The sequence below is a fragment of the Scyliorhinus canicula genome, chromosome 10 (genome assembly GCF_902713615.1).
Source record: "Scyliorhinus canicula chromosome 10, sScyCan1.1, whole genome shotgun sequence".
In the NCBI taxonomy this organism is placed as follows: Eukaryota; Metazoa; Chordata; class Chondrichthyes; order Carcharhiniformes; family Scyliorhinidae; genus Scyliorhinus; species Scyliorhinus canicula.
In genome coordinates this window covers 38,845,889-38,869,738 of record NC_052155.1, presented here as the reverse complement: position 1 = coordinate 38,869,738, position 23,850 = coordinate 38,845,889, and the positions used below count along the sequence as shown (strand labels likewise).

Genomic DNA, 23,850 nt, shown 5'->3' with positions numbered 1-23,850 from the left:
CTACTTGAATCGGTCAGGGACAGGACTGTGTGACCAAGAATAAGATAGGTAGAGGGATCCAGGATGTAGGGTTGCAGGAGCCTCAGCCCTTGTCTTTGACAACAGGTTTGACATTCTTGCTCCCTGTGTAGATCGGAGCGGGGGACTGTGGGGAGGATGGGCTAACTGACGCCAACACCGTGATATAGGGAGCCATTCGAGTTGGGGGGAGAGAAAAGAAATGTAGTTGTAATTGGCGATAATATAGTTGCGGGCATAGACACTGTTCTCTGACCAGGATTGAGAGTCCTAAAGATCGCGTTGCTTACCTGATGCTCTGATTCAGGCTGCAGAGGAACTTGGAGTGGGAGGGTAAAATCTACTTGTCATGGTCCACGTAGGTACCAATCACTTCGGTAGAACAGGGATAGAGGTTCTGCTGAGGAAATATGAGCAGCTAAGGGCTAAATTAAAAAGCAGAACCAAAAAGGTAATATTCTCTGGATATACCTGATCCACAAGCTGATTGGCATGGGGTCAGTAAGATTAAATAGGTAAATGCGTGGCTCAAAAGGTTGGTGTGGGAGGAATGGATTTGAATTCCATACAATTAAAATTCCTCCAGCTCAGAAGGAACCCATTTGACCCATCGAGTCTGCACTCACCCTCTGTCAGAGCACGCAACCTAGGCCCACTCTCCCACCTATCCCCGTAACCTAACCCCACCTAATCTATGCATACTTGGCCACTAAGCAGAAATTTAGCACCGCCAATCCACCTAACCTGACTGTGGGAGGAAACTAGAGCATCTGGAGGAAACCCACACAGGCACTTGGAGAAAGCGTGAACTCCACACAGTCACCCAAGGCTGGAGTTGAGAACAGGTCCCTGGTGCTGTGAGGCAGCAGTGCTAGCCACTGTGCCGCCGATTCATGGGATATTGGCACCAGCACTGCGGAAGGAGGGAGCTATTCCAATACAATGCTCTTCACCTGAATCATGCTGCGACTAGAGTCCTGGCAAATCGCATAACTAAGGCTGTAGATAATATCTTTATTGTCACAAGTAGGCTTACATTAACACGACAATGAAGTTACTGTGAAAAGCCCCGAGTCGCCACATTCCAGCGCCTGTTCGGGTATACGGAGAGAGAATTCAGAATGTCCAAAATTACCTAACAACAGTCTTTTGGGAGCTGTGGGAGGAAACCGGAGTGCCCGGAGGAAACCCATGCAGACACTAGGAGAATGTGCATACTCCACGTAGACAGTGACCCAAGCCGGGAATTGAACCTGGGATCCTGCCACTATGAAGCAACTGTGCTAACCACTGTGCTACCGTATGTTATATGCAGGTGGACTGGGAAAATCAGGTTGGTGACTGATCACAAGAAAAGAAAAGTGAAATGTCTACAAGATTTTATTTGGAGCAGCTTGTGGTAGCGCCCACAAGCTGCCCCCCCCCCCGTCCAAGGAATCCACCAAAGACCCTGGTGAAGGAGGGCGTCGGACTCATTTTGCTGTAGACTGGACACCATTTGCACGAGGCGCAGGATCGGGCGGCGTGTAAAGAGACTGAGAACGGCGCTTCCGTGATGAATAGCGTAACGGTTGTACATCCACGGCCCGTGGGCCCGAGGATTCCCCCTCTGAGGCGTCCTGCGTCTCCATCTCAGAGTCGGAGTCTGCTGCCTCCATCATCTCGGCGTCTCTATTTCCACACAGTTCTGTCACAACCTGCGCAGGCTTTGAGTGAGGCACCAGAGGAAGATTGTGAGGAATATTTTCCACTGTGTCTGGTCTCTGTGGCTGTAGAAATGAGCTCCGGGGGCAGGGAATCTTTGGAAGGGATGGTCTTTTGGACCAAACGTGGTCTACATGCCTGCACTGGAGACGACCCTGGGCTTGCACCTTGTAAGAGATAGGGCCCGTTTGACGAAAGATTACGCCAGGGACCCACTGGGCACCACCAGCAAAATTCCGAACGAACACTGGGTCACCGGGCGCAAACTGCCAAATGGGCCGATGCCGAGAAAAACCATGTTCTTGTGTGCAGCGTACTTTTGTGCCAATGTCCGGGAAAACCATGCTAAGGCAGGTGCGAAGTCTCCAGCCGCATGTGGGGTGGTCCCATATGAAAATAAAAAACGAGCCAGTCTCGTGTCCATCGACCCGGAAGACTGCTTCTTTAGGCCTTTTTTGAATGTCTGCACTGCGCGCTCCGCCAACCCATTTGAAGCCGGGTGCTAAGGGGCACTGTGGATATGGCGTATGCCGTTCATCTTCATGAACCTCGCAAACTCCTCACTTGTGAACGGAGTGCCATTGTCCGTGACCAGCACCTTCTGGGAGGCCATGCGTACTGGAAGACAAACGCATCTTCTCGATTGTTGCGCAAGACGTTGTGCCTACCATCTTATGCACCTCTAACCATTTAGACAGGGCGTCGATTAATAGAAGGAACATGGATCCTTGAAAAGGGCCAGTGAAATCCGCATGCAAGCGCGCCTAAGGCTGCCCTAGCCATTCCCAGTGATGTAGAGGTGCGGCTGGCGGAAGCTTCTGATGCTCCTGGCAAATGGCGCTGATTTGGGCCACCTTCTCAATGTCGGTGTCGAGGCCTGGCCACCAGACATAACTCCAGGCCAGCATTTTCATTTTGGTCACACCTGGATGCCCATTGTGCAAGTATCACCTCTGTCCTTTTTCCGGGACAATCACACGCGTCCCCCACAAGAGGATGCTGTCTTCAACGCTAAATTCTGACAGCTTGGAGGAAAATGCCCGCAACTCGCCTGGGAGCTTTCTATGCTGCCCACCATACAGGACTATGTGCCGAACCTTTGACAGGACTGGCTCCGTCTGGGTCCACTCACGGATCTGTGATGCCGTGACAGGCAAAGTGTCCATAAAATTTAGGGTTGCAACCACCTCACCGGTCGTGGGGGTCGACATGGGGCTGGCCGATAAAGGCAATCGGCTCAGTGCATTGGCATTCGCTATCTGGGTTCCTGGTTTGTGCTCCAGAGAATACACGTAGGCACCGAGCAACAAAACCCAGCGCTGGATCGGTGTGGAAGCAATGGGTGGTATTGGCTTATCCTCTCGGAAAAGTTCCAGCAGAGGCTTATGATCAGTCACAATAGTGAAGTGGCGGCCATACACTGGTGGAAGCGTTTCACCACAAAGACCACCGCCAGGCCCTCCTTCTCGATCTGCGCATACTTTTTTTCCGCTGCAGTCAATGTGCAGGACGCGAAAGCTATCGGCCGCTCGGCCCTGTTCTCCATCTTGTGGGACAGGACGTCCCAATACTATACGGGGATGCATCACATGTGATGGGCAAAGGCTTTCCAGGATCATAGTGGGTTAGTAACCCAGACAACGACAATTGTTGTTTTACCCGCCGGAAAGCGGTTTCTTGCGACTGACCCCAAACCCAGGTGTGATTCTTCTTTAGCAGAAGGTGCAACTAGTTGCCAGATTGGGGAGGAACTTCCCATAATAGTTTACAAAGCCGAGAAAAGAACGAAGATGTGAAGTGTCAGTTGGTGCGGGGGCCTGTTGAATTGCGTGCACCTTCTCTGCGACAGGGTGCAAACCTTCGCGGTCCACCCGATAACCCAAGTAGACTACTTTGTTCGCCTGAAAGACGCACTTTGTGCGACGTAAATGGACTCCAGCCTCCGAAAAGCGTCTAAAGACAGCCTCCAAATTTTCCAAATGTTCCTGCTCCGACGTCCCTGTAATCAAAATGTCATCTAAGTAGACAGCGACACACGGTAAATCTCTCAAAATGCCCTCCATGACGTGTTGAAAAATAGCGCAGGCAGAGGATACTCCAAAGGGCAAACATGTATATTCATACAGGCCCCTGTGTGTATTAATCGTTACATATGGCCTGGAGGCTGGGTCCAGCTCCAACTGTAGGTAGGAGTGACTCGTATCTAATTTTGTGAACGGGAGACCGCCTGCAAGCTTTGCGTAGAGATCCTTTATGCGAGGCATTAGATATCGGTCGAGTTGGGAAGCCGCATTCACTGTAAGTTTATAGTCGCCGCATAAGCAAACTGTGGCATCTGGCTTTATTACAGGTACAGCTGGTGCTGCTCAGTCAGTGAAACGGACGGGTCTGATAATACCCAAAGTCTCCAAACGAGTGAGCTCCACTTCTACCTTCTCGAGCAAGGCGTAAGGCACCGGACGCGCCTGAAATAGTGCGGCGTGGCTCCTGGTTCAACTTCAATATGGGCTACGGCCCCTTTTATTTTCCCCAAACCGGACTGGAATACATCTGGGTATCATTCTAGCACCTCAGTCAACCCTCCAGAAACTGTTTGGAGGATGTGCTGCCATTGCAGCCGCAAATGGCACAACCAGTCCCGACCCAACAGGCTAGGCCCGTGGTCGCGCACCACGACAAGTGGGAAACGACCCTCCTGGCATCCATAAACAGGGGTCATCGTAGTTCCTGCAATGTCCAATCGTTCCCCCATGTAGGTAGTCAACCTGGCCTGTGTGTCGGTTAATGTAAGAGTCTGCATACCCTGCTTGATGCGGTCAAATGTTCTCTGGGCGATCACGGAGACCGCTGCGCCAGTGCCCATCTCCATCTCAAGCGGGTGACCTGTACTGTCATCTTAATGGGGGCCGCACGGGGAGCTGCCACACAGTGCAGCTGCAGGCAGTCGTCCTCCGTCTCCACGTCCTCGCGAGTAGTCGCCGCAGGTTCATCCAAATGGAAGGTACGGCCCCTGGACTGGCCCCAATTTCGGTCGGAACGATGGCGCCTCTGACGCCACGAGGACCGGCGTCTGACGGTGTCGGCACCCACAAGTCTGACAGGCACATGGCTCCTCATTTTTTGATTCTGGAGAAGGCTCCCTTCGGGGAGGAATGTCCGACGGCCACTGGCATTGATCCGGACGTCGCCTCATCCAAGGTACTGCAGGGGTGCGGGGGGACGCTTTCGGACGGAAGGGGTTGCGTCCCAAGGCATGCACCTCCATTCCCTGTAGCTCCTGCACTCCCTGTTCTGCGCTCTCTCGGGATGATACTATTTGAATGGCCTGTTGAAAAGTCAATGTTGGCTCAGCTAACCAGTTTCTCTTGGTGGCCGCATTGTTAAAACCGCAAACCAAACGGCCGCGTAACATTTCTGACAAGGTCTCACCATAGTCACAGTACTCCGCAATCCTGCGTAGCCTGGATAGAAACTCAGCAAGGGATTCTCCTGGGGTCCTCTCAGCGATATTAAACCGGTAACATTGGACTATCGTGGACGGGGTTGGGTTAAAATGTTGCCCCACTAAGTTCACAAGTTCATCAACCGTTTTGGTGTTCGGCGCAGCTGGGTATGTAAGGCTCCTAATCACCCCAACGTAGGCGGGCCACAGGCGGTGAGCAATATGACCACCTGGCGTCGTTTTCGGTGACGTTGTTTGCCCGGAAATAGTAACGCATCCGTTGTGCGTGCCGGTTCCAACTTTCCAGCGCAGCAACAAAAACACCTAAACGTCTATCCAGAGGCATGGTGTAATAGAAAACAACTTCCAACCTGTATCCAACAAAAATCCAGGGAGGTGGCTTCAGCAGTGTAGACAGCTATTCACTTTAACCCTCGTCGCCAGTTTTGTGAGGGCCACGAAGAATCCAGCACGAGTTGAAGGATAGAAAGAAATAACATTTATTTACAATAATATATATATATTATACAACAGCAGCAGCAACTTTCCTTACTGCTCACTCTCCTCTAGCTGGTTCCAAACTGGCCAGCTTTATTTATGCAGGGAATCTGCTAATGATTTCTCCGCCCCTTCATTGGGGAAGCTCATACTTCCAAAGGATTGTGGGATTGCCATTAGTCCCCAGCCAGTGGTAAGCAGGCAGGTTGTAACAGGAACTTAAGGTGAAGGGATCCTTTAGGAGGCAGGTACCTCCATATGATAGAATTTACCCCGTCGTTTGAGGGGGAGAAGCTGGAATCAGATGTAATAGTACGGCAATTGAGTAAAGGTAACTAGGTGGGCAGCACGGTAGCATGGTGGTTAGCACAATTGCTTTACAGCTCCATGGTCCCAGGTTCGATTCCCGACTTGGTTCACTGTCTGTGCGGAGTCTTCACGTGTGTGCATGGGTTTCCTCCGGATTTCTTCCCACGGTCCAAAGATCTGCAGGTTAGGTGGATTGGCCATGCTAAATTGCCCTTAGTGTCCAAAATTTCCCTTAGTGGTGGGTGCGGTTACTGGGTGATGGGGATAGGGTGGAGATGTGTGCTTGGGTGTAGGGTGCTCTTTCAAAGATTCGGTGCAGACTCGATGTTGCCGTATGGCCTCCTTCTGCACTGTAAATTCTATGATTCAAAGGAATGGAGGAGCTGGCCAGAGATATTTGGAAGGGGAGCCTAGCAGGTCTCATGGGAATGTCACTTTAAGAAATGTTTGTCTTTTAAAATGGCTACAGTGATGTCAGTGTGTGGGTGGCGCTGGGCTCTGGCTCTGGTTTTTACTTTCGTTTTGAGCTGGAAGCTGTTTTTGGCTCTGAGTTTTAGTTTTGTTTTCAGTTGGAGAGCTGTATTCAAGCCAATGAGGTGTATTTTGGCCTCTCTATGCTATAGAATGTCTCCAGATAACTTGATGATTTCAAAGTAATATCTGTTTCTGGAAGGAATGCAAACCTACTGTCTTTGTTAAAAAGGGTCTTTGACTTATGGATGTTGTTAGGAAGGTTACTAAGTGTTACCTATAGAGTACTGTATCTTTGGGGGGGGGGTGGAGTATCAGTGTTGGTAGTTGATAAGATGATTACTGTGTTTTTATAAAATGTTAACTGGATTCATCGAATAAATATTGTTTTTGTTTAAAAATACTTGAGATCTCTGTTGTATCACACCTGTAAATTGGGCCCTTGTGCTCCCCATAACCAAAATCTATTCAAAGTTGTGGGTCAGGTGAATTCCATGATATATTTTGGTGTTCTCTAAACCCTGGCTCATAATAAATTGGGGGCTTGTGGGGTAAAAGTCTATCTTTCGTGATTGGGTTGGCTTAGTGAACTTAAAGACAGTGAGGGGTGAGCATATTTGTGTTTGCTTTTCAGGTGTGGTATTCCCAGTTTAAGTAGGGAATGTGTCGTGGACAGTAGCTCTTTCAGAGGCTCAGACGTTTTTGGGGGTGGAGAAGGTCACACGCAGTACCTTATGAAGAGACTTAAAAAAAGGCTTTTAGATTTGGAAAAAAACATTGCATTTAACGTTACCTGACAGCATACGAAAAGAAGAGGTCCTTACGGCGGTAGCTGAGCATTTAAAATTGCCTGAGATACAGTCTGACTCATTAGAAATGGCAAAACTTCAGTTACAGATTAAACAGCTTGAATACGAAATGAGGGACAAAGAAAGAATAGCCCTAGCAGAACAAAAAGAGATAAAGAGGAATAAGAAAAAGAGAGAGGAAAGGGAAAAAGATAGGGTTTGAACTTCAGAAAATGGCCATGAAACATGACAGTCAGTTAAAATTGCCAGATGTAAAGGCAAACATACAGTTTGAGGATAGTGATGAGGATAAAGAGAAAGAGTGTCACAGTCGAAGGCTTGGTGGGGACTTATTTAAATATATCCAAGTATTGTCAAGGTTTGATGAGAAGGAGGTAAAAGCCTTTTTCATTTCATTTGAGAAGGTAGCTAAACAAATAAAATGGCCTGAGGACATGTGGGTATTACTGTTTCAAACAAAGCTGGTAGGTAGAGCTAGTGAAGTGTTTGCATCACTATCAGAGGAGGTATCTGGGACGTATGAGAGGTGAAAAAATCCATCTTAGGTGCATATGAACTAGTGCCTGAAGCCCACAGACAAAGGTTCAAAATTTAAAGAGAGAACCTGGTCAAACATATGGAGTTTGAAAGGATCAGAGTAATTTTGATAGGTGGATAACGGCTTTGTAAATAGACCAAACGTATGAAGCTCTCGGAGAAATTATACCTTTGGAGGAGTTTAAAAATTCAATTCCTGATGTAGTAAGAACTCATGTGGAAGAGCAGAGGGTTAAAACTGCGAGGTTAGCAGCAGAAATGGCAGATGATTATGAATTAGTTCATAAATCAAAGTTTGGTTTCCAACATCAGTTTCAGCCTGCGAGGGATAGAAATTGGGGAAAAGAGAAATACTGAAGTGGTAGAGGTAAAGGAAATCTGATGGGAGATAATAAGGAGAGTGTACCTCAAATTAAAAAAGAAATCCAAGAGGGTGGAAAAGAAATGAAAAGTTTCAAATGTTTTCACTGTAATAAACTAGGCCAGTTGAAGAAAAGCACTGGGAAGGCTGATGTGATAAACAGGATAAGTTAGTGGGGTTTGTTAAATTGGTAAAGGAAAGCCCAAGTGAAGAGAAGGAGGTGCAACAGATTGTACAGCCTGATCAAGAGGTCATTCATAAGAAGGTACCAGATCTCTTTAAAGAATTTACTTGCATGGGTAAAATTCACTCAGGTGTACCAGAAGGGGTAGATAAGAAGTCACAATTTTAAGAGATACGGTAGCTGGTGAATCTTTGATGGTAAGAGATGGGGAGTTATGTAGTTTGGGAGGAATATTGGCAGAAAAGGTGGTAATTTGTGGAATTCAGGATGAGAGGAGTAGTGTTCCATAATATAAGGTAAGGATGGAAAGTCCAGTGAAGAGTGGTGAAGTGATAGTAGGAGTAATAGAGAAACTATCTTGTCCAGGAATACAGTTTATCTTGGGGAATGATATAGCTGGATCGCAGGTGGGAGTGATGCCTACTGTGGTCGATAAGCCAGTGGAAAATCTGCCAACTGAAGTGTTGAAGGACGAATATCCTGGGATTTTCCCGGATTGCGTAGTAACAAGGTCGCAAAGTCACAGGTTAAGACAAGAGGATAAATCAAAGAGTGAAGATAAAGTTGAAGTTATATTATCAGAAACGATTTTCGATTAGATGGTTGGAAAAGAACAAGAACAGGGGGAGGATGAGGTAGATATTTTTACTTAAGGAAAATTGGTGGAGTTACAACAGAAAGATATAGAAATAAAACATGGAGACTTTCACAAATGCAGGCGGATGAAAAGTGGGCAGAGGTTCGTCAAGTGGTATTGCCGGTAGGGTATAGAAAGGACGTGTTGCGAGTAGCACGAGGTACCAGTGGGAGATCATTTGGGAGTAAGGAAAACTCAAGCTAAAATCCCAAAACATTTTTATTGGCCTGGACTACATAAAAGACGTAGTTAAATTTTGTCAATCATGTCACACATGTCAAGTGATAGGGAAACCTCAAGCAGTGATAAAACCAGCGCCCTTAATACCTATTCCAGCATTTGAGGAACCTTTTACAAGGGTCTTAATTGATTGCATAGGATCGCTTCCTAAAAGTGGAATCAATGTCTTTTGACGTGTCTACTAGGTTTCCAGAAGCCATTCCAGTACGCAATATTACAGCTAGACAGATTGAAATGCCATAGCTTACAATGCTACAGACCCAAGTGCTGGAAAATGGGATTAGAATAGATAGGTGCTTGCTGGCGAACAGAGACATGAAGGACCACTTTCTGTCCTGTAAAATTCTATGACTCATGTTGAAAACGGGCAGAAAAAAACAGCTAGCCTGAAATAGTGAAATGAAAGTCGCCATAGTCCCTGAGGACCTTGAGCTGCTCCCACCTTTTGAGGTGGTGATTTAACCTGAGGATCACCACATCTCAGGCGAAGGCAAGGTTGAGATGGCAGAGCCTTCATGGATAACCTTAATGGGTACGGTCATTGAACCTACACTGTTGACGTCGCTCTGCATCACGATCCAGCCTTCCAGCCCTCTGAGCTTTGGGAACGTACTTTTCATAGCCAAGCAGATTAAATATCAGCCAAGTCCTTCCAATACATCTGATGGCAGACAGTAAGAGTGGGAGAGTTGCCTAGTCTGCCATATTGTGGAAGGAAATGGCAAATTACTGCAGTACTTGACCAAGCAAAATCATGGACCTATCCAGTGCTCACCAGTGTGATCTTGGGGCATCGTACCTGAAGGAGGAGAAGGAATGCCGATACAAGTGATAATATAGTCTAGGATTTACATTTTTGGTGCTGGGAGAACAATGGAGGAAATAAGTAAAATCTTTGCAGAGCCTTAGCTGAAAATGATTGAGGGACTTATTGATGGTATTTTGCTTGTGGCCTTATCTCAATCCTTGTGTTCTGTTATTGTCACTGACTTGATCTTTCTGTCTGTTCCCTGTTTACTTTTAGCAGGGGCCGTGGTGGCGTTCCTCCCCCCACATCTGCAGTTCCACGAGCGGGACCTGTTCCCAGAGGAGCACCTCCTGGTCGAGGTCCTGGAGCAAGGGGACGTGGCGTCCCAGCACCAAGAGCAAGAGGCGCGCCAGGTTATAGACCTCCACCACCCCCAGTCCAAGACACCACATATGGTGAATATGTAAGTAAAGTTCTGTTTCTCAAATTGTAACTCACATAATATTGAGTGATAATGACAAAATAGTAATATGGAGCTCAGAAATAGCCTCAAATGTTTTTGGTAACTTTAAAACAAGATATTAAATCACAAGGACTTTGTAGCCCTGGGAAAAGCCTGTTAATCATAACAAGAATTGATTGCCATGAGCAGAAAAATGGATCATAAGTTGCTTTGTGACTGAGAAAAGCAAGTGGAAAATTAGAGAACATCTCTAGGGTAGCATGGTGGTTAGCATAAATGCTTCACAGCTCCAGGGTCCCAGGTTCGATTCCCGGCTGGGTCACTGTCTGTGTGGAGTCTGCACGTCCTCCCCCTGTGTGCGTGGGTTTCCTCCGGGTGCTCCGGTTTCCTCCCACAGTCCAAAGATGTGCGGGTTAGGTGGATTGGCCATGCTAAATTGCCCGTAGTGTCCTAATAAAAGTAAGGTTAAAGGGGGGGGGGGGGGGGGGGTTGTTGGGTTATGGGTATAGGTTGGATACGTGGGTTTGAGTGGGGTGATCATGGCTCGGCACAACATTGAGGGCCGAAGGGCCTGTTCTGTGCTGTACTGTTCTATGTTCTATCTGTGGGTGATTACATTCCAAAACATATATAATAATAGAATGGTTACAATATCGGAGGAGGCCATTCAGCCTGTTGTCTATGTACTGGCCCTCTGAAGCAACAATTCTCCCAGTGATACTTGTTGCCTTTTCCCCGTAGCTGTGCAAGTTGTTCCTTTTCAGATAATGACCCAATTCCCTTCTCAATTGACCTCCTCAACCACACTCCTAGGCTGTGCATTCCAGATCCTAACCAGTTGCAGTGCAAAGAAGTTTTTCCTCATGTTGCCAATGCTTCTTTTGCTAATTACGTTAAATCTATCATCTCTGGTTGTCGATCCTTCCACCAATAGAAAGTTTCTTCCTATCTACCCTATTGAGACTCCTCGTGACTTTGAATACCTTGATAAAATCTCCTCTCAGCCTTCTCATCTTCAAGGAGAAAAGTCCTGACTTCTCCAATCTTTCTATGTAACTGAAGTTCCTTATCCCTGGAACCATTCTCAGGAATCTCTTTTGTACCATCACTAATGTCTCCACCCCCTTCCTCGTGTAGTGCCCGGAACTAGCTGCAATATTCCATTTGAGGCTGAACCAGTGTTTTGTTAAGCAGTATAAAGCCCAGGAGTCAGTGTGCTTTATTAACCATTCTCTCAACGTGTCCTACCACCTTCAATGATTTATGCAGGTATACACCTGGCACCTCTGCTCCTGCACTCCCTTTAGATTTGTACCCTTTAATTTATATTGAGCAGGATCTAACGGGGGGGGGGGGGGGAAACAAAGCCCTGTTCTGGGCAGCATTAAAGGAATTGTTCCCAACACTTGTCGCAGCACCATTGAATGGTATTGTTATTTTTGGGGACTTCAGCGGGGAACACCCTGTTGAGACCAAACTCAGTCGCATTTCCTGCACTGAGGAGCTCCGTTCGGCAGGTCATGGTATCCCGATTGCTTTCCCCTCCCCTTCCGATGCGACCCCCGAACCCCTACCCCACCTAAATGTTGCAGCATTCTCGAGCACCCCCTCCCCCCCCCCTTGTACCTCACCTCATACGGCAGGACACCCTTGGGCCGATGGAGTGACCAAGATGCCACTTGGGCATCTTGGCAATACCAGCCTGGCACCACTCATGCTAGCCTAGCCGTGCCACCTGGTCACCTTGGCAGTGGGTGCCTGGCTGGCATCAGTAATGCCAGAGTGCTTCCCTGTCCATATTCCAACTGCCTGGGAGCCCCAAATTTCCTTGGAGACCCTTTCCCCCAAGTGCAGGGACCAGTGCTAACCCTCGCCCGGCTGGGGTCTCCTTGGCAAGGCCAGAATATCCCAGGGCCGGTTAGATCTGGCGTAGGCATAGTTAAGTGAGCAGTTAATTTCACTTAACTGTACAAATCTGGATACTGCCCATTGTGGGCGGGGTCCAGATCGTGACACTGCCCGATCTCCTTAGATCTCACACAGGGTAGCGACCATTGGGAATCCCGGGAAAGGCCTCTCGTGGAATTTACTACAGTGTCCTGTCCTGATTACGGTGGGACATGGCAGTAAATCACACCCGTAGTCTTGTCATATTCGTCTAACCAAAATGAATTATTTCACACTTCTCTGCGTTAAATTTCATCTGCCTCTTGTCCGGCTATTGTACCAACTTTTGTCATTTTGAAGTTCTGCACTTTGTATTCATCCACATATTTTAAAGTTGTATCCTGGAGATCTCTGTCGTTATTGTTATTTTATATAAAAATCAGACACCAATCCCTGGAGAACTCTCTTCCTCCAGTCCAAAAATCACTGTTTTTGTTTTTCATCACTTAGCCAATTTCGCATTCATCTTGCTACTATCCTTTCATTGAGCTCAAATCTTTTGCTAAAAGGTGAATATGTTAAATTAGTTTCCAGACATCCCATCTTTATATAGCTAGACCTATGGAAATCAGTCAGCCACAAAATGTATCCTATTTCACTCAAAATTTTAATAATTGTGCACAAATTCTAACTAAATCCTTTTCCTTAGTCTATTTGCCTCCTTTAATAAACTTCTTATATTGTGCTATGGACGAAAAAGAACTGTTGACTGCATTTGTTTAGTCCTAATATTTAACTTTGTACATGTGACTTCATTATCATAAAAGACAAAGTGAGTGATAGAAATACAGTATTTTACAGTTGCTGAGTACCTCTCAGTAGAATGGCAGATTTGATAAGACATTCTTACATAGGACCATAAGACAGAGGAGTAGAATTAGGCCGCTCAGCCCATAGAGTCCGCTCCACCATTGAATCATGGCTGATATTTTTCTCATCCCCATTCTCCTGCCTTCTCTCCATAACCCCTGATCCCTTTATTAATCAAGAACCTATCTATCTCTATCTTAAAGACGCTCAGTGATTTGGCCTCCACAGCCTTCTGCGGTAAAGAGTTCCACAGATTCACCACCCTCTGGCTGAAGAAATTCCTCCTCATCTCTGTTTTAAAGGATCGTCCCTTTAGTCTGAGATTGTGTCCTCTGGTTCTAATTTTTTTTTAATGTTTTTGTATTCTGCTTTTTCACATTTTCTCCCAAATTTACAACATAAACAATAATCAGTAACAAATGTAATGTCAATCCCCATATCAATAACAACAATCCCATCCTCCCACCAAACCCCAGACTTGGCCCACATGTTAACATAAACAAATGGCAAAAAGGAATCGGGAATCACCCATAATCACCATTAACACATATAGTCCCACTCCCCCCAACCCTCCCACCCCACAACCCCCCTAATGTTCGATGTGATCCAATTCTCGAAAGTGCATAATGAATAACACCCATGATTTGTAGAACCCCTCCATCCTTACCCTCAGTTCAAATTTGCCCTTTTCAAGCCTTAGGTACCCCCACCACGCCAGGGCACAAGGTGGAGAGGTTGATCTCCATCCTAACAGGATCCGCCTTCGGGCGATCAATGAGGCGAAGGCTACAACATCTGCCTCCGCGCCCGTTTCCAAACCCGGCTGGTCCGATACTCCGAATATGGCCTCCCGAGGGCCAAGGTCCAGTTTCATGTGTACCACTTTAGAGATTACCCTAAACACCTCCTTCCAGTAATCCTTCAGCTTTGGACAGGACAAAAACATCTGAACGTGTTTTGCGGGGCCTCCCCCGGAACTTTCACACACATATCTTCTACCCCCTCAAAGAACCGGCTCATCCTCGCCCTTGTAAGGTGCGCTCTGTACACCACCTTCAGCTGTATCAGCCCCAACCTCGCACATGAGGTGGAGACGAGCACCTCACACCAGAACCCCTCCTCCATACCCTCTCCCAACTCTTCCTCCCACTTTGCCTTGATCCCTCCTATACGACCCACACTCCGTCGGATCCTTATCTTTCTTAAGTAACAGGGAAATCGATGCCTGCCCCAAGGTTTGTGGTAACAGCCCCTTCCCTATCGCCGCCTCAAACATCCCCACCATCAGTGGTACCAGCTTATTTTTGAATTTTTTCCACCGGAAACCCATCCGGCCCTGCCACCTTCCCCGACTGCATCCTCCCAATCGCATCTTTTATCTCCTGCTCCATTATCGCCCCCTCTAATGTAGCCCTGTTCTCCTTCCCTAACCTCGGGTTCTCCAGCCCATCTAGAAATTCCTGCATCTCCCGGCCTCCCTCAGGTGGCTCTGACCTGTACAATCTCTCATAGAATTCCTTAAAGACCTTGGTAATCTGATCTGGAGCTACCACCAATTTACCTGTCACGCTGCTGGACGATTTCCCTTTCCGCAGCCTCTCTACGAAGCTGACCCGCCAACATACGGCCCGCCTTCTCTCCATGCTCGTAAACTACCCCCCTTGCTCACCTCAATTAGCGTACCAATTTCCTGGTAGATGGTCGGTCAAAGCTTGCCTGGAGTTCCTTCCTCTTTTCCAACTGCACTGGGTCCCTATCTTCTGCATACCTCCTGTCTACCTCCAGCATCTCATCTGTTACCCTCTGATGTTCCAACCTCTCCTCTTTGCCTAGCCTAGCTTGAACGAGGTCACCTCACCCCTCACCACCGCCTTTAAAGCCTCCCAGACAACCGCCTTTGACACCTCACCCGTGCAGTTAAAACGTACATATTCCTCGATTACTTTTTCAATTTTGTCACAAAACTCTCGGTCCCCCAACAGTCCCGCATCTAACTTCACCCTGGTCTCTGTACCATCCCCATCTCCAGTACCATATCCACCCAATGCGGAGCATGATCTGATATTGCAATTGCCGAGTACTTCGACCCGTTTACCCCAGTCAGCAATGCCTTCCCACCATGAAAAAGTCAATCCGCGAGTACATCTTATGGACCGCTGAGAAAAACGAGCACGCCCGCTCCCTCGGGTGCATAAACCTCCAAGGGCTGGTTCTAATTTTTAACATGTTTTGATAGCATCCACGTGGTCGACCGTATCACCTAACAACCTAGCTTTTATTGCTTCTTTTAAAATAGGAAGATTATATGCTGTTGGAAGTTCACTGTGGGAAGAAAAACTAGTGATTTGAAAAAAAATGTTCTCAATGAGTTGCTAATTGTTTTTGAAACCAGTTTGAATGAAAGTAAAATTATATAGTTGTACCATTTTTTGAAAGTCTTCTCTTTTAAAAGTACTTGTTGAACTGTCTTGATGTTGGTTAAGTAAGTACTGTTGAATGAGGCTTAGTAGATGGATATCATAAGCTTAAGAGGCTGTTGTATTTGGTTTAATTTTATCACCAGGATTGTTTGTGTATTACCTAAATTGCAGGGATGTAGAGTCCAATTCTAGAAGGACTGAAAGCTGGTTTTCTTTAGAAAAGAGAAGGCTGAAGGGTGGCCTGATAGAGATCTTCACGATAATGGAAGGGCCTGATAGAGAAGACATGGAGAAAAAGTTTCCACTTGTGGAGAGACGAAAATTAGAGCCGATAAATATTAAGATAGGAAATTCAGGAGCAACTTCTCTGCCAAAAGAGTGGTAAGAATGTGGAACTTGCTACCATAAGGAGTAGTCGAGGTAAATAGCAAAGATGCATAGCCGCATGAATATATAGCCACATGAGAGCGAAAGAACTGAAAGGGTTAGATGAAGTAACATGGGAAGAGGCATAGACGCATTTAGGCCAAATATCTTGTTTCTGTGCTGAAGACTCGATGTAACTCGATTTGTATCAAGTAATAGTACAGAGCTTTAACATTGCTGAAAAGAGAGACATCGCGTGTCGAGCGTGTTTAGCCAGGTGTGTCCCGGTGTTGGCAGTGCCAAGAACAACCTCACTATTAAATGGGATTCTGCTTCATTTCAGGGCCTCAGCAAGGAACACCCCGCCCCAGGCTGCACTTAGTCACATTTCCTACACTAATGGCGCCCCGATCTCCAGACCCACTTCCTCTCCTCCCCCATGTCCCAACACATCCATAAAGGGGTCAAGGGTCATCGAGCCCCACCTCATAAGGGCAGGGCATCCCCAGGCCTGGTCCCTGACATAGGTAAAATGCCACTTGGCACTGCCAACCTAGCACCCTGGCAGTGCAAGGCTGGCACGCTGGTGACACTGCCGGGCTGGCAGTGCTCATGTGCCATCAGCAGTGTCAGGGTGCCACCCTGCCCAGAGGCCAACCACTCAGGGACCTCTCATCGCCTAGGAGACACCCCGCCCCGTGTTGTTCTACCTGGTCCCTGTTTGTCAGTGGAGACCAGTGCTAAACGGTGCCCAGTTGGGGCCTCCTCGGCGAGAGTTTCGATCCCGCTGCTGGTTAGTTCCAGAAAGTGCATATGCAAATTTAGGTCCCGCCTATTGTGGGTGTCTCGCAAAATCCAATTGGATCTAGCGAGGCACGGTGAGACTAGATTTACCGCAACGCATTCGTTAGATCGTGCTGATGTAGGAAATGAGTGACGTGTTGTAGTAGCTTTTCGTCTACAGTCTTGGGAGCTGTAGGTTCCTCAAACTCCCACGTAATTCAAACGTTGTGCACGACTGGAACATATCCTTTTGTTCACAGAGAACGGGAACCTAGCTATGAATGTCATTTCTAGCAAGGGTAAATGAGCCGCGTTCTGAGTTTGGCTGATTTATCTTAAATTGTTTATTAGTGTTGATTAGTATTCGTGCTTTCAGGTAGGCTCTACAAGGCCAATTTTCAAACCTGTAAAGTGCCTGGTCCAAAGTGTCTGGTCCACTTCAAATTTCCCCAGAAAGGCTGTTACAGTGTTACACTTTCACACTGTTACAATGCAGTGACCACGTGAGCGGTATTTTCCACCAACACTTTACTGCCGTCAGTCCAAAAGGACATTTTTCATACCACACAATTGAACAATGTTGTGTATGAAGTTCAGCACCAGATACGTAGACCATACATACCAATGAATGACTAATTGAATGAAACAGCATCTTCCTTTAGTTCACCAGAGAGTGCAGTCCATACTCAATAAGCCCATGTTTGCAAAACCAAATACTGAACATCTACTGTTAGATATGATTCTGTGATCGGGCGAATAATCATGAGTGCTCTAATATTAGCTAATCTAACAACCAGTTTAAGATATTAATTGAACTTGTAACTCATTTGCTCACTTAGCCTTGCTCGAAGTGACTCCTGCGTGGGGACCTGTTTTTCCCAACAAAAGGAATATGTTCAAACCTTGCGCCTTTTTTTGAATTACCTAGGAGTTTGTGGAACCTATAATCCCCATTGCTTTCTCTGTGGTAAATAGTGTTGATTTGAAAATCAGTACCCTTTTCGCCTGTAGTAGAAATTGTTGTGATTGTTTGAAATTTGTTATTCTTCCGTTTGTCCTGAAAGAGTGCAAGATATAAGGCTTCAGCAACATGCCTCCGTAAAATTCACATTGAATTTGGTAATTTGTGATTTGCACTAACTTGGTTGCTAGTTGGTACTGATTACTTATTGTTGGTACTGACTACTTATTTTAAACTAAAATGAGGTATTTCAGAAAATACATTGTTGGATTGATTGTCATAAACTCTGTGGTATTTTACAAAATTGTTCCAAAAGATATAGTAAAGCATGAAATTGGACAATCTTGTACGTGCCTAGTAGTCAGTGACTTTGGAACCATTCAACTTATCTTTTGTCATACATTTTTAGTTACACAATGTGCTCCTTTCCCTTCATGGTGGACCCTTAGACAAAAGGCTCATTTTAAGGGAATAGCGTCTTGACTTTGCAGGTCTTTGATGTCAAAGGGTTGGGGCAGGATTCTCCATTCCGCTGGAATAGAATCGCTCCTGTTCTGTGCTGGTGCCTGGTGCAGTGCCCAAGAGCGATTCCCTCTGCTTTGCCATGTACATTTATGCATGCCAGGGAGCTCACAGGATTTCATCAGAATTCTACTAGTTCCCTCCCTCCCCTACTTTTCCACATATCAGAATCCCTCTACTTTCCCCCACCGCCGCACCCCATTAGTCACTGCCTGGAATCTAAAGAGCAGTCCAAGCAGAAACTGTGAAAATCACTGCATTTTCGCATACACCTTACACCTGCTACCTCAGACAGAAGTGTTGAAAGCAGCAGCTGTTACAGGTGTCCTAGGCTTTATAGAAAGTCAAAACACATCATAAGGCTTTAAAACCCTTCAGATCCTTTGGCAGCATGGTGGTTAGCACAGTACCTTCACAGCTCCAGGGTCCCAGGTTCGATTCCCGGCTTGGGTCACTGGCTGTGCGAAGTCTGCACGTTCTCCCCGTGTCTGCGTGGGTTTCCTCCGGGTGCTCTGGTTTCCTCCCGCAGCCCAAAATGTGCAGGTTAGGTGGATTGGCCATGCTAAATTACGCTTAGTGTCTAAAGAAGATAGGGTGGAGGTGTGGGCTTGGGTCGGGTGCTCTTTCCAAGGGCCGGTGCAGACTCGATGGTCCGAATGGCGTCCTTCTGCACTAAGTTCTATGACTCTATGATATATGAGGCTTCACCTTACTTTCTAAGAGAAATAGGTTTTTGTAGTAATTGACAAGGTAATAGCTTCCAGACAGCTGAGGTGTCTGGATTATTTATGTTAATTTTCCTTCAAGTTTGAATGCACCTCAAGTACCCTGCTTTGAAGCTAGCCACAATGTTTATAAATATTTTGGAGATGCATGCTTTCACTTCCTCTTTTTCTCTGTAGACGGTAACGTATTTTAATGCGATATGGGGCTGTCAATCCTAGCTAGATCCTAACCACTTGCTATATAAAAAGGTTGTTCCTTGTTGCCTCTAGTTCTTTTGCAAATCACCTTAAATTGGTATCCTCTGGTTAATTGCCAAGACTAATTCTCTTTATCTACTCTGTCTAGCCTCCTCATTATTTTGAGTACCTCTATCAAATCTCCTCTCAAGCGTCTCCAAAGAGAACAGACCGAGCCTTTGCAAACATTCCCATAACCGATGTCTCACACTGCTGGAAGTTTTTGTACAGGGTAGCACAGTGGTTAGCATTGTTGCTTCAGGGCGTCAGGGTCCCAGGTTCGATTCCCGACTTGGGTTATTGTCTATGTGGAGTCTGCATGTTCTCCCCATGTCTGCGTGGCTTTCCTCCGGGTGCTCCGGTTTCCTCCCACAAGTCCCGAAAGACGTGCTTATTAGATGAATTGGACATTCTGAATTCTTCCTCGGTGTACCCGAACAGGCGCCGGAGTGTGGCGACTAGGGGAATTTTACAGTAACTTCATTGCAGGGTTTAGCCTATTTGTGACACGAATAAAGATGATTTCCCTTTCATAAATCCATGCTGACTCTGTCCAATCCTGCTACTGTTTTCCATATGCTCTGCTATAAAATCTTTTATAATGGACTCGAGCATTTCCCCGCTACCAACGTCAGACTGACTGGTCTTGAAAGAAGACCACCAATGCATCCACTATTTCTAGGGCCACTTCCTTCAGTACTCTGGGGAGGTAGATTATGAGGCCCTCGGGATTATCGGCATTCAATCCCATCAATTTCCCCAACAACATTTCCCTAGTAATACTGATTTCTTTCAATTCCTCCCTTACTAAACCCTGTGTTCTCCAACATTTCTGGTACATCATTTGCATCCTCCTTTGTGAAGACAGAACTAAAGTGTGTATTTAGTTCGTCAATCATTTCTTTGTTCCCCATTATAAATTCCCCTGTTTCTGACTGCAAGGGGCCTACATGCTGGCAGTGCCAAGGTTCCTGGGTGGCACCAGCAGTGCCAGGGTGCCACCCAGCTCGGAGGGGGGATTGGGCTCTTGAGTTGGATGATCATAATGAGTGGTGGAGCAGGTTCAAAGGGCTAAATGGCCTACTCCAGCTCTTCTGTGTTTCTATGGTTATCTCTTATAGGACTTTCTTACTGCTGGCTCAAAAACCTTTTTTGGGTGCATTTTAAGAATTCTGCATCCTCGAGGCCTTTCACGCTTTGCCAACCCCACTTAATATTGGGAAGTTGAAATCCCCTATCATGTCTCATGTCTATCTGTTCTTCTATCTCTCCCTGTGTATTTGGGGGCCTAGCACCATGATTTCCCCTTTTTTGATAATACGTTCCACCCATCTGGCCTATATCCTACTAAGATATAGGAAGTTTTGCCCTTCACGCCTGCTCCAACATTCACTGTGATCATGGCTGTTTATCCAACTTAATAGCCTGATCCTGCTTCCCCCTATATCCTTGGATCCCCTTCACCCCAAGAGCTATATTTAACCCCATCTTGAAAACATACAATGTTTTGGCCTCAACTGTTTCTTGTGGTAGCGAACTCCACATGCTGACCACTCTCTGGGTGAAGATATTTTTTCTCATCTCAATCCTAAATGGTCTACGCCATATCCTCAGACTGTGACCCCTGGTTCTGGACATCCCCACCACCTTCTTCATCTACCCTTTCTAGTCTTGTTAGAATTTTATAGGTTTCTATTAAATCCCTCCTCATTCTTCTGAACTCCAGCAAATACATTCCTAACCAACTCAATCTCTCCTCATACATCAGTCCTGTTATCACAGAAAGCTATCTGGTAAATCATCCTTCCACTCACACACACTCATACCTTTTTATTTTGCTTTCTTTCCTCCCTAAGTACCCCCAGATCCCTTTGCTCCTGCACCCCCTAATAAAATTCATGATCTTAAAATGTCCCCCTGATTTTCTACCACAGATATCAGGTCCCGGAGAATCGCTCGTCCGTGAAATACGCTCCGGGGGGGGGGGGGGGGGTTTATTGCCAGAGGCCCTCTCAGCAAATACTCCGATCCTGACCAGCCTTGTTCCCGACGGCGTGGAACTAATATGGTATGGCCGCTTGGGACTCGCGCGACGGCTGTGGACTAAGTCTGCGGCCGTCCTGGTGGGGGGCGGAGGGATCAATCATTGGGTGGGGGCACTAATGGGTGGCCAGGGCAGCGATCGGGGTGGTCCAATGCAGCAGCGCGCGGCCGATCGGGGGGGCGGGGGCCTTGTTTGTTAGTCTTGGTCTGCGGTCCGGACCGCCATGGTGCTCGCAACGGCCGCTGCAGGCCACCCCGTGTGCATGCGCGACTCTGAACCGGAAGTATTCGCAGTCAAAGCTGTGTGAAGCTCCCTGGGTCCCTGCTGTCCCCTGCAGGTAAGTGAATAGCCATTTACTTTTTGCAGGAAACTGGGAAGTGAAACGGCAGTGTTTCTACACCGGCGTGGGGACACGGGCTATTTTGGATCCAACTCATTAACTTTACAAAGCAATTTGATAAAATGCCAGTTAATAAGTTTTGTTAGCAAAATTGAACTCCATGGGTAAAAGGATAGTAGCAGCATGAACACTAAATTAACCAAGGGATCAGAAGAGAAATGTGTGGTGAAGGTGGTTTTTTGGACGAGTAAACTATTTTTCAGTTTCTCCCAGGAAGGGCCACTACTGTATTTGATACGCATTGCCTACTTGGACTATTGAGGGGAGGTGGGGAGGATGTTTGTGACTGTAGGAGACAATTTTGAAATTCACAGATGATGTAAGCCTTGCGTCGTAAATCAGGAGGAAGATGGTCAAAGATTTAAGAGCACCCACAAAGATTGGTGAAATGGATGGACACTTGACAGACCAATTTTACAAGGCTGTAAGAACAGAGAGACCTGGGGTTGTTTGTGCACACATTTCTGAAAGTGACAGGACTGGCGAACAAAGATAATAAAGCACACGGAATCCTCGGCTTTCTCAATAGAGGATTAGAGTGAAAACTGCATTTGCTTGAATGGTTCAACTGTCGTTAGACTGGAGAATCTGATGTTTTTATTTTCCTCAGCTAAAATCAAATTTGATAAAGATTTAAATCATGAGAGTTTGGAGAACAACTAAAGGGAATCTATTTTCAATGTCTGAAGGGTGGATAAACAGATCATACAGATTTATGGCAGTTGGCAAAGGAAACCGAGGTGACGTGAGGAAAATCTTTATGAAACTTTAGTTGGGATTTGGAATTTGCTTCCTGATAAAGTGGTGGAAACTGATTCAGTGTGCTTAAAAAGATGCTGGGATGCATACTTAGAACAACAAATGTAAGGATATGAGGCAAGCTCCAGGGAGTGAAGCTTAACTGGATTGTACTGCATAGAAGCTAGCACAGACTTACTGGTGTTCTTAAATCTGTTTCTTCGACTAGAGGACGAGTTCCTATCAGCAATCTGCCTGATAGCTAACAAAATTGCCTTTTTCCACTGCTGTCTGCAACAGCGTCTGTCTGTGTCCATAATTTGAGTCAGTAAATCAAGAGTCTCTAGACCACACAAAACCAAGGCAGCTGCTCTCCTTTAGTGTTCTTGTGTTAAATTTGGTGCTTGGGTTATAATAGGACTTGATCTGGGACGTCAGTTCCCATGTTAACCAGATTGGTTTATTGCTGGGTTGAACTGGTAAATACATTTTATTTCATTTCCACCAAGCCTTATTTGGGGTTGTTGGCATAATCTTGCTTCATCTCTGGCTTTCCTCGATCCATATAATGCTAACCACCCATCCAATTTTTCCTTTCCCCGAACAGTTTTTACCCTCAATTTCTCCATCAGTATTTTCCGGGAAAGGCTGTCAGGTCATCTTTTCCAATATCAAATACTTGGCTAACTTTCTCTCTAACAGTACCTAGCAACCTTTGATTCCTGAACATCTGCTCTTGATCTAACCCACTGAAGTCTTTCTGTCCTTCCAGCTGATTGTGAGCATCCTCGGCCATATCCACATTTCAAAAACCTATCCTCTTACTTCAGAGTTAAACCCTCATATACATAGGCTGGAAGTTTTTGGCCGTTTCCACCAGCGAAATCTTCCGGACTCACTGACGGCGAACTGCCGCCACGTGGCATAGAACGTTGAGCCTGCAACACTTGCTACTAGTCAGTAATGTGGATGTTTTTCAACTTCTTCTTGCTGCTCTTCGACTTCCAGATGTTACTTTAGTCACTGGTCACACCTCTTGTTGTAGCTTATCTAAACTCTATTTCAATCTGTTTTATCTTGAACTAAGGGTCAATTCTGACTAGGCATGGCATGAAAGAGCCGGAGTAAAATGAAAGTGAATGGGAAATGGTGAAAACTCTACAATAGGTGGAGTCACACTGAGTACACAGGAACATAGTTTTTGGAGGTCAATCATCTCAGCCCTAGGATATAGCCACTGGAGTTCCTCAGGGCAGTATCCTAGACCCAACCACCTCCGAGTGTTTTATCAATGACCCTTCTTCCATCACAAGGTCAGAAGCCGGAGAGTTCACTGATGATTTCAGTGTTTGTTTCCATTTGCAACATCTCTCCGATAGTGAAGTAGCCTGTATGCAAAAATGACTAAGCATTTTCAACCCAAGTATCAAACAGAGTATCTAACCTCCTCCTCATGACAACTATCAAATAACCACT

General features: G+C 46.3%; 1 protein-coding gene across 4 annotated transcripts in view; it reads left to right on the top strand.

The window, feature by feature from the left end:
- LOC119972303 (KH domain-containing, RNA-binding, signal transduction-associated protein 3-like) overlaps positions 1 to 23,850 on the top strand; it is a 246,043-nt gene that overhangs the window by 112,897 nt on the left and 109,296 nt on the right. For all 4 annotated transcript variants that reach the window (XR_005462031.1, XM_038808792.1, XM_038808791.1 and 1 more), the window contains one exon: positions 10,235 to 10,421. Coding sequence is in view for 3 of the 4 variants with exons in the window: in XM_038808792.1 (XP_038664720.1) it covers positions 10,235 to 10,421 (187 nt within the window). In the remaining variant the exon portion in view is untranslated. The remainder of the gene's footprint in view (positions 1 to 10,234; positions 10,422 to 23,850) is intronic.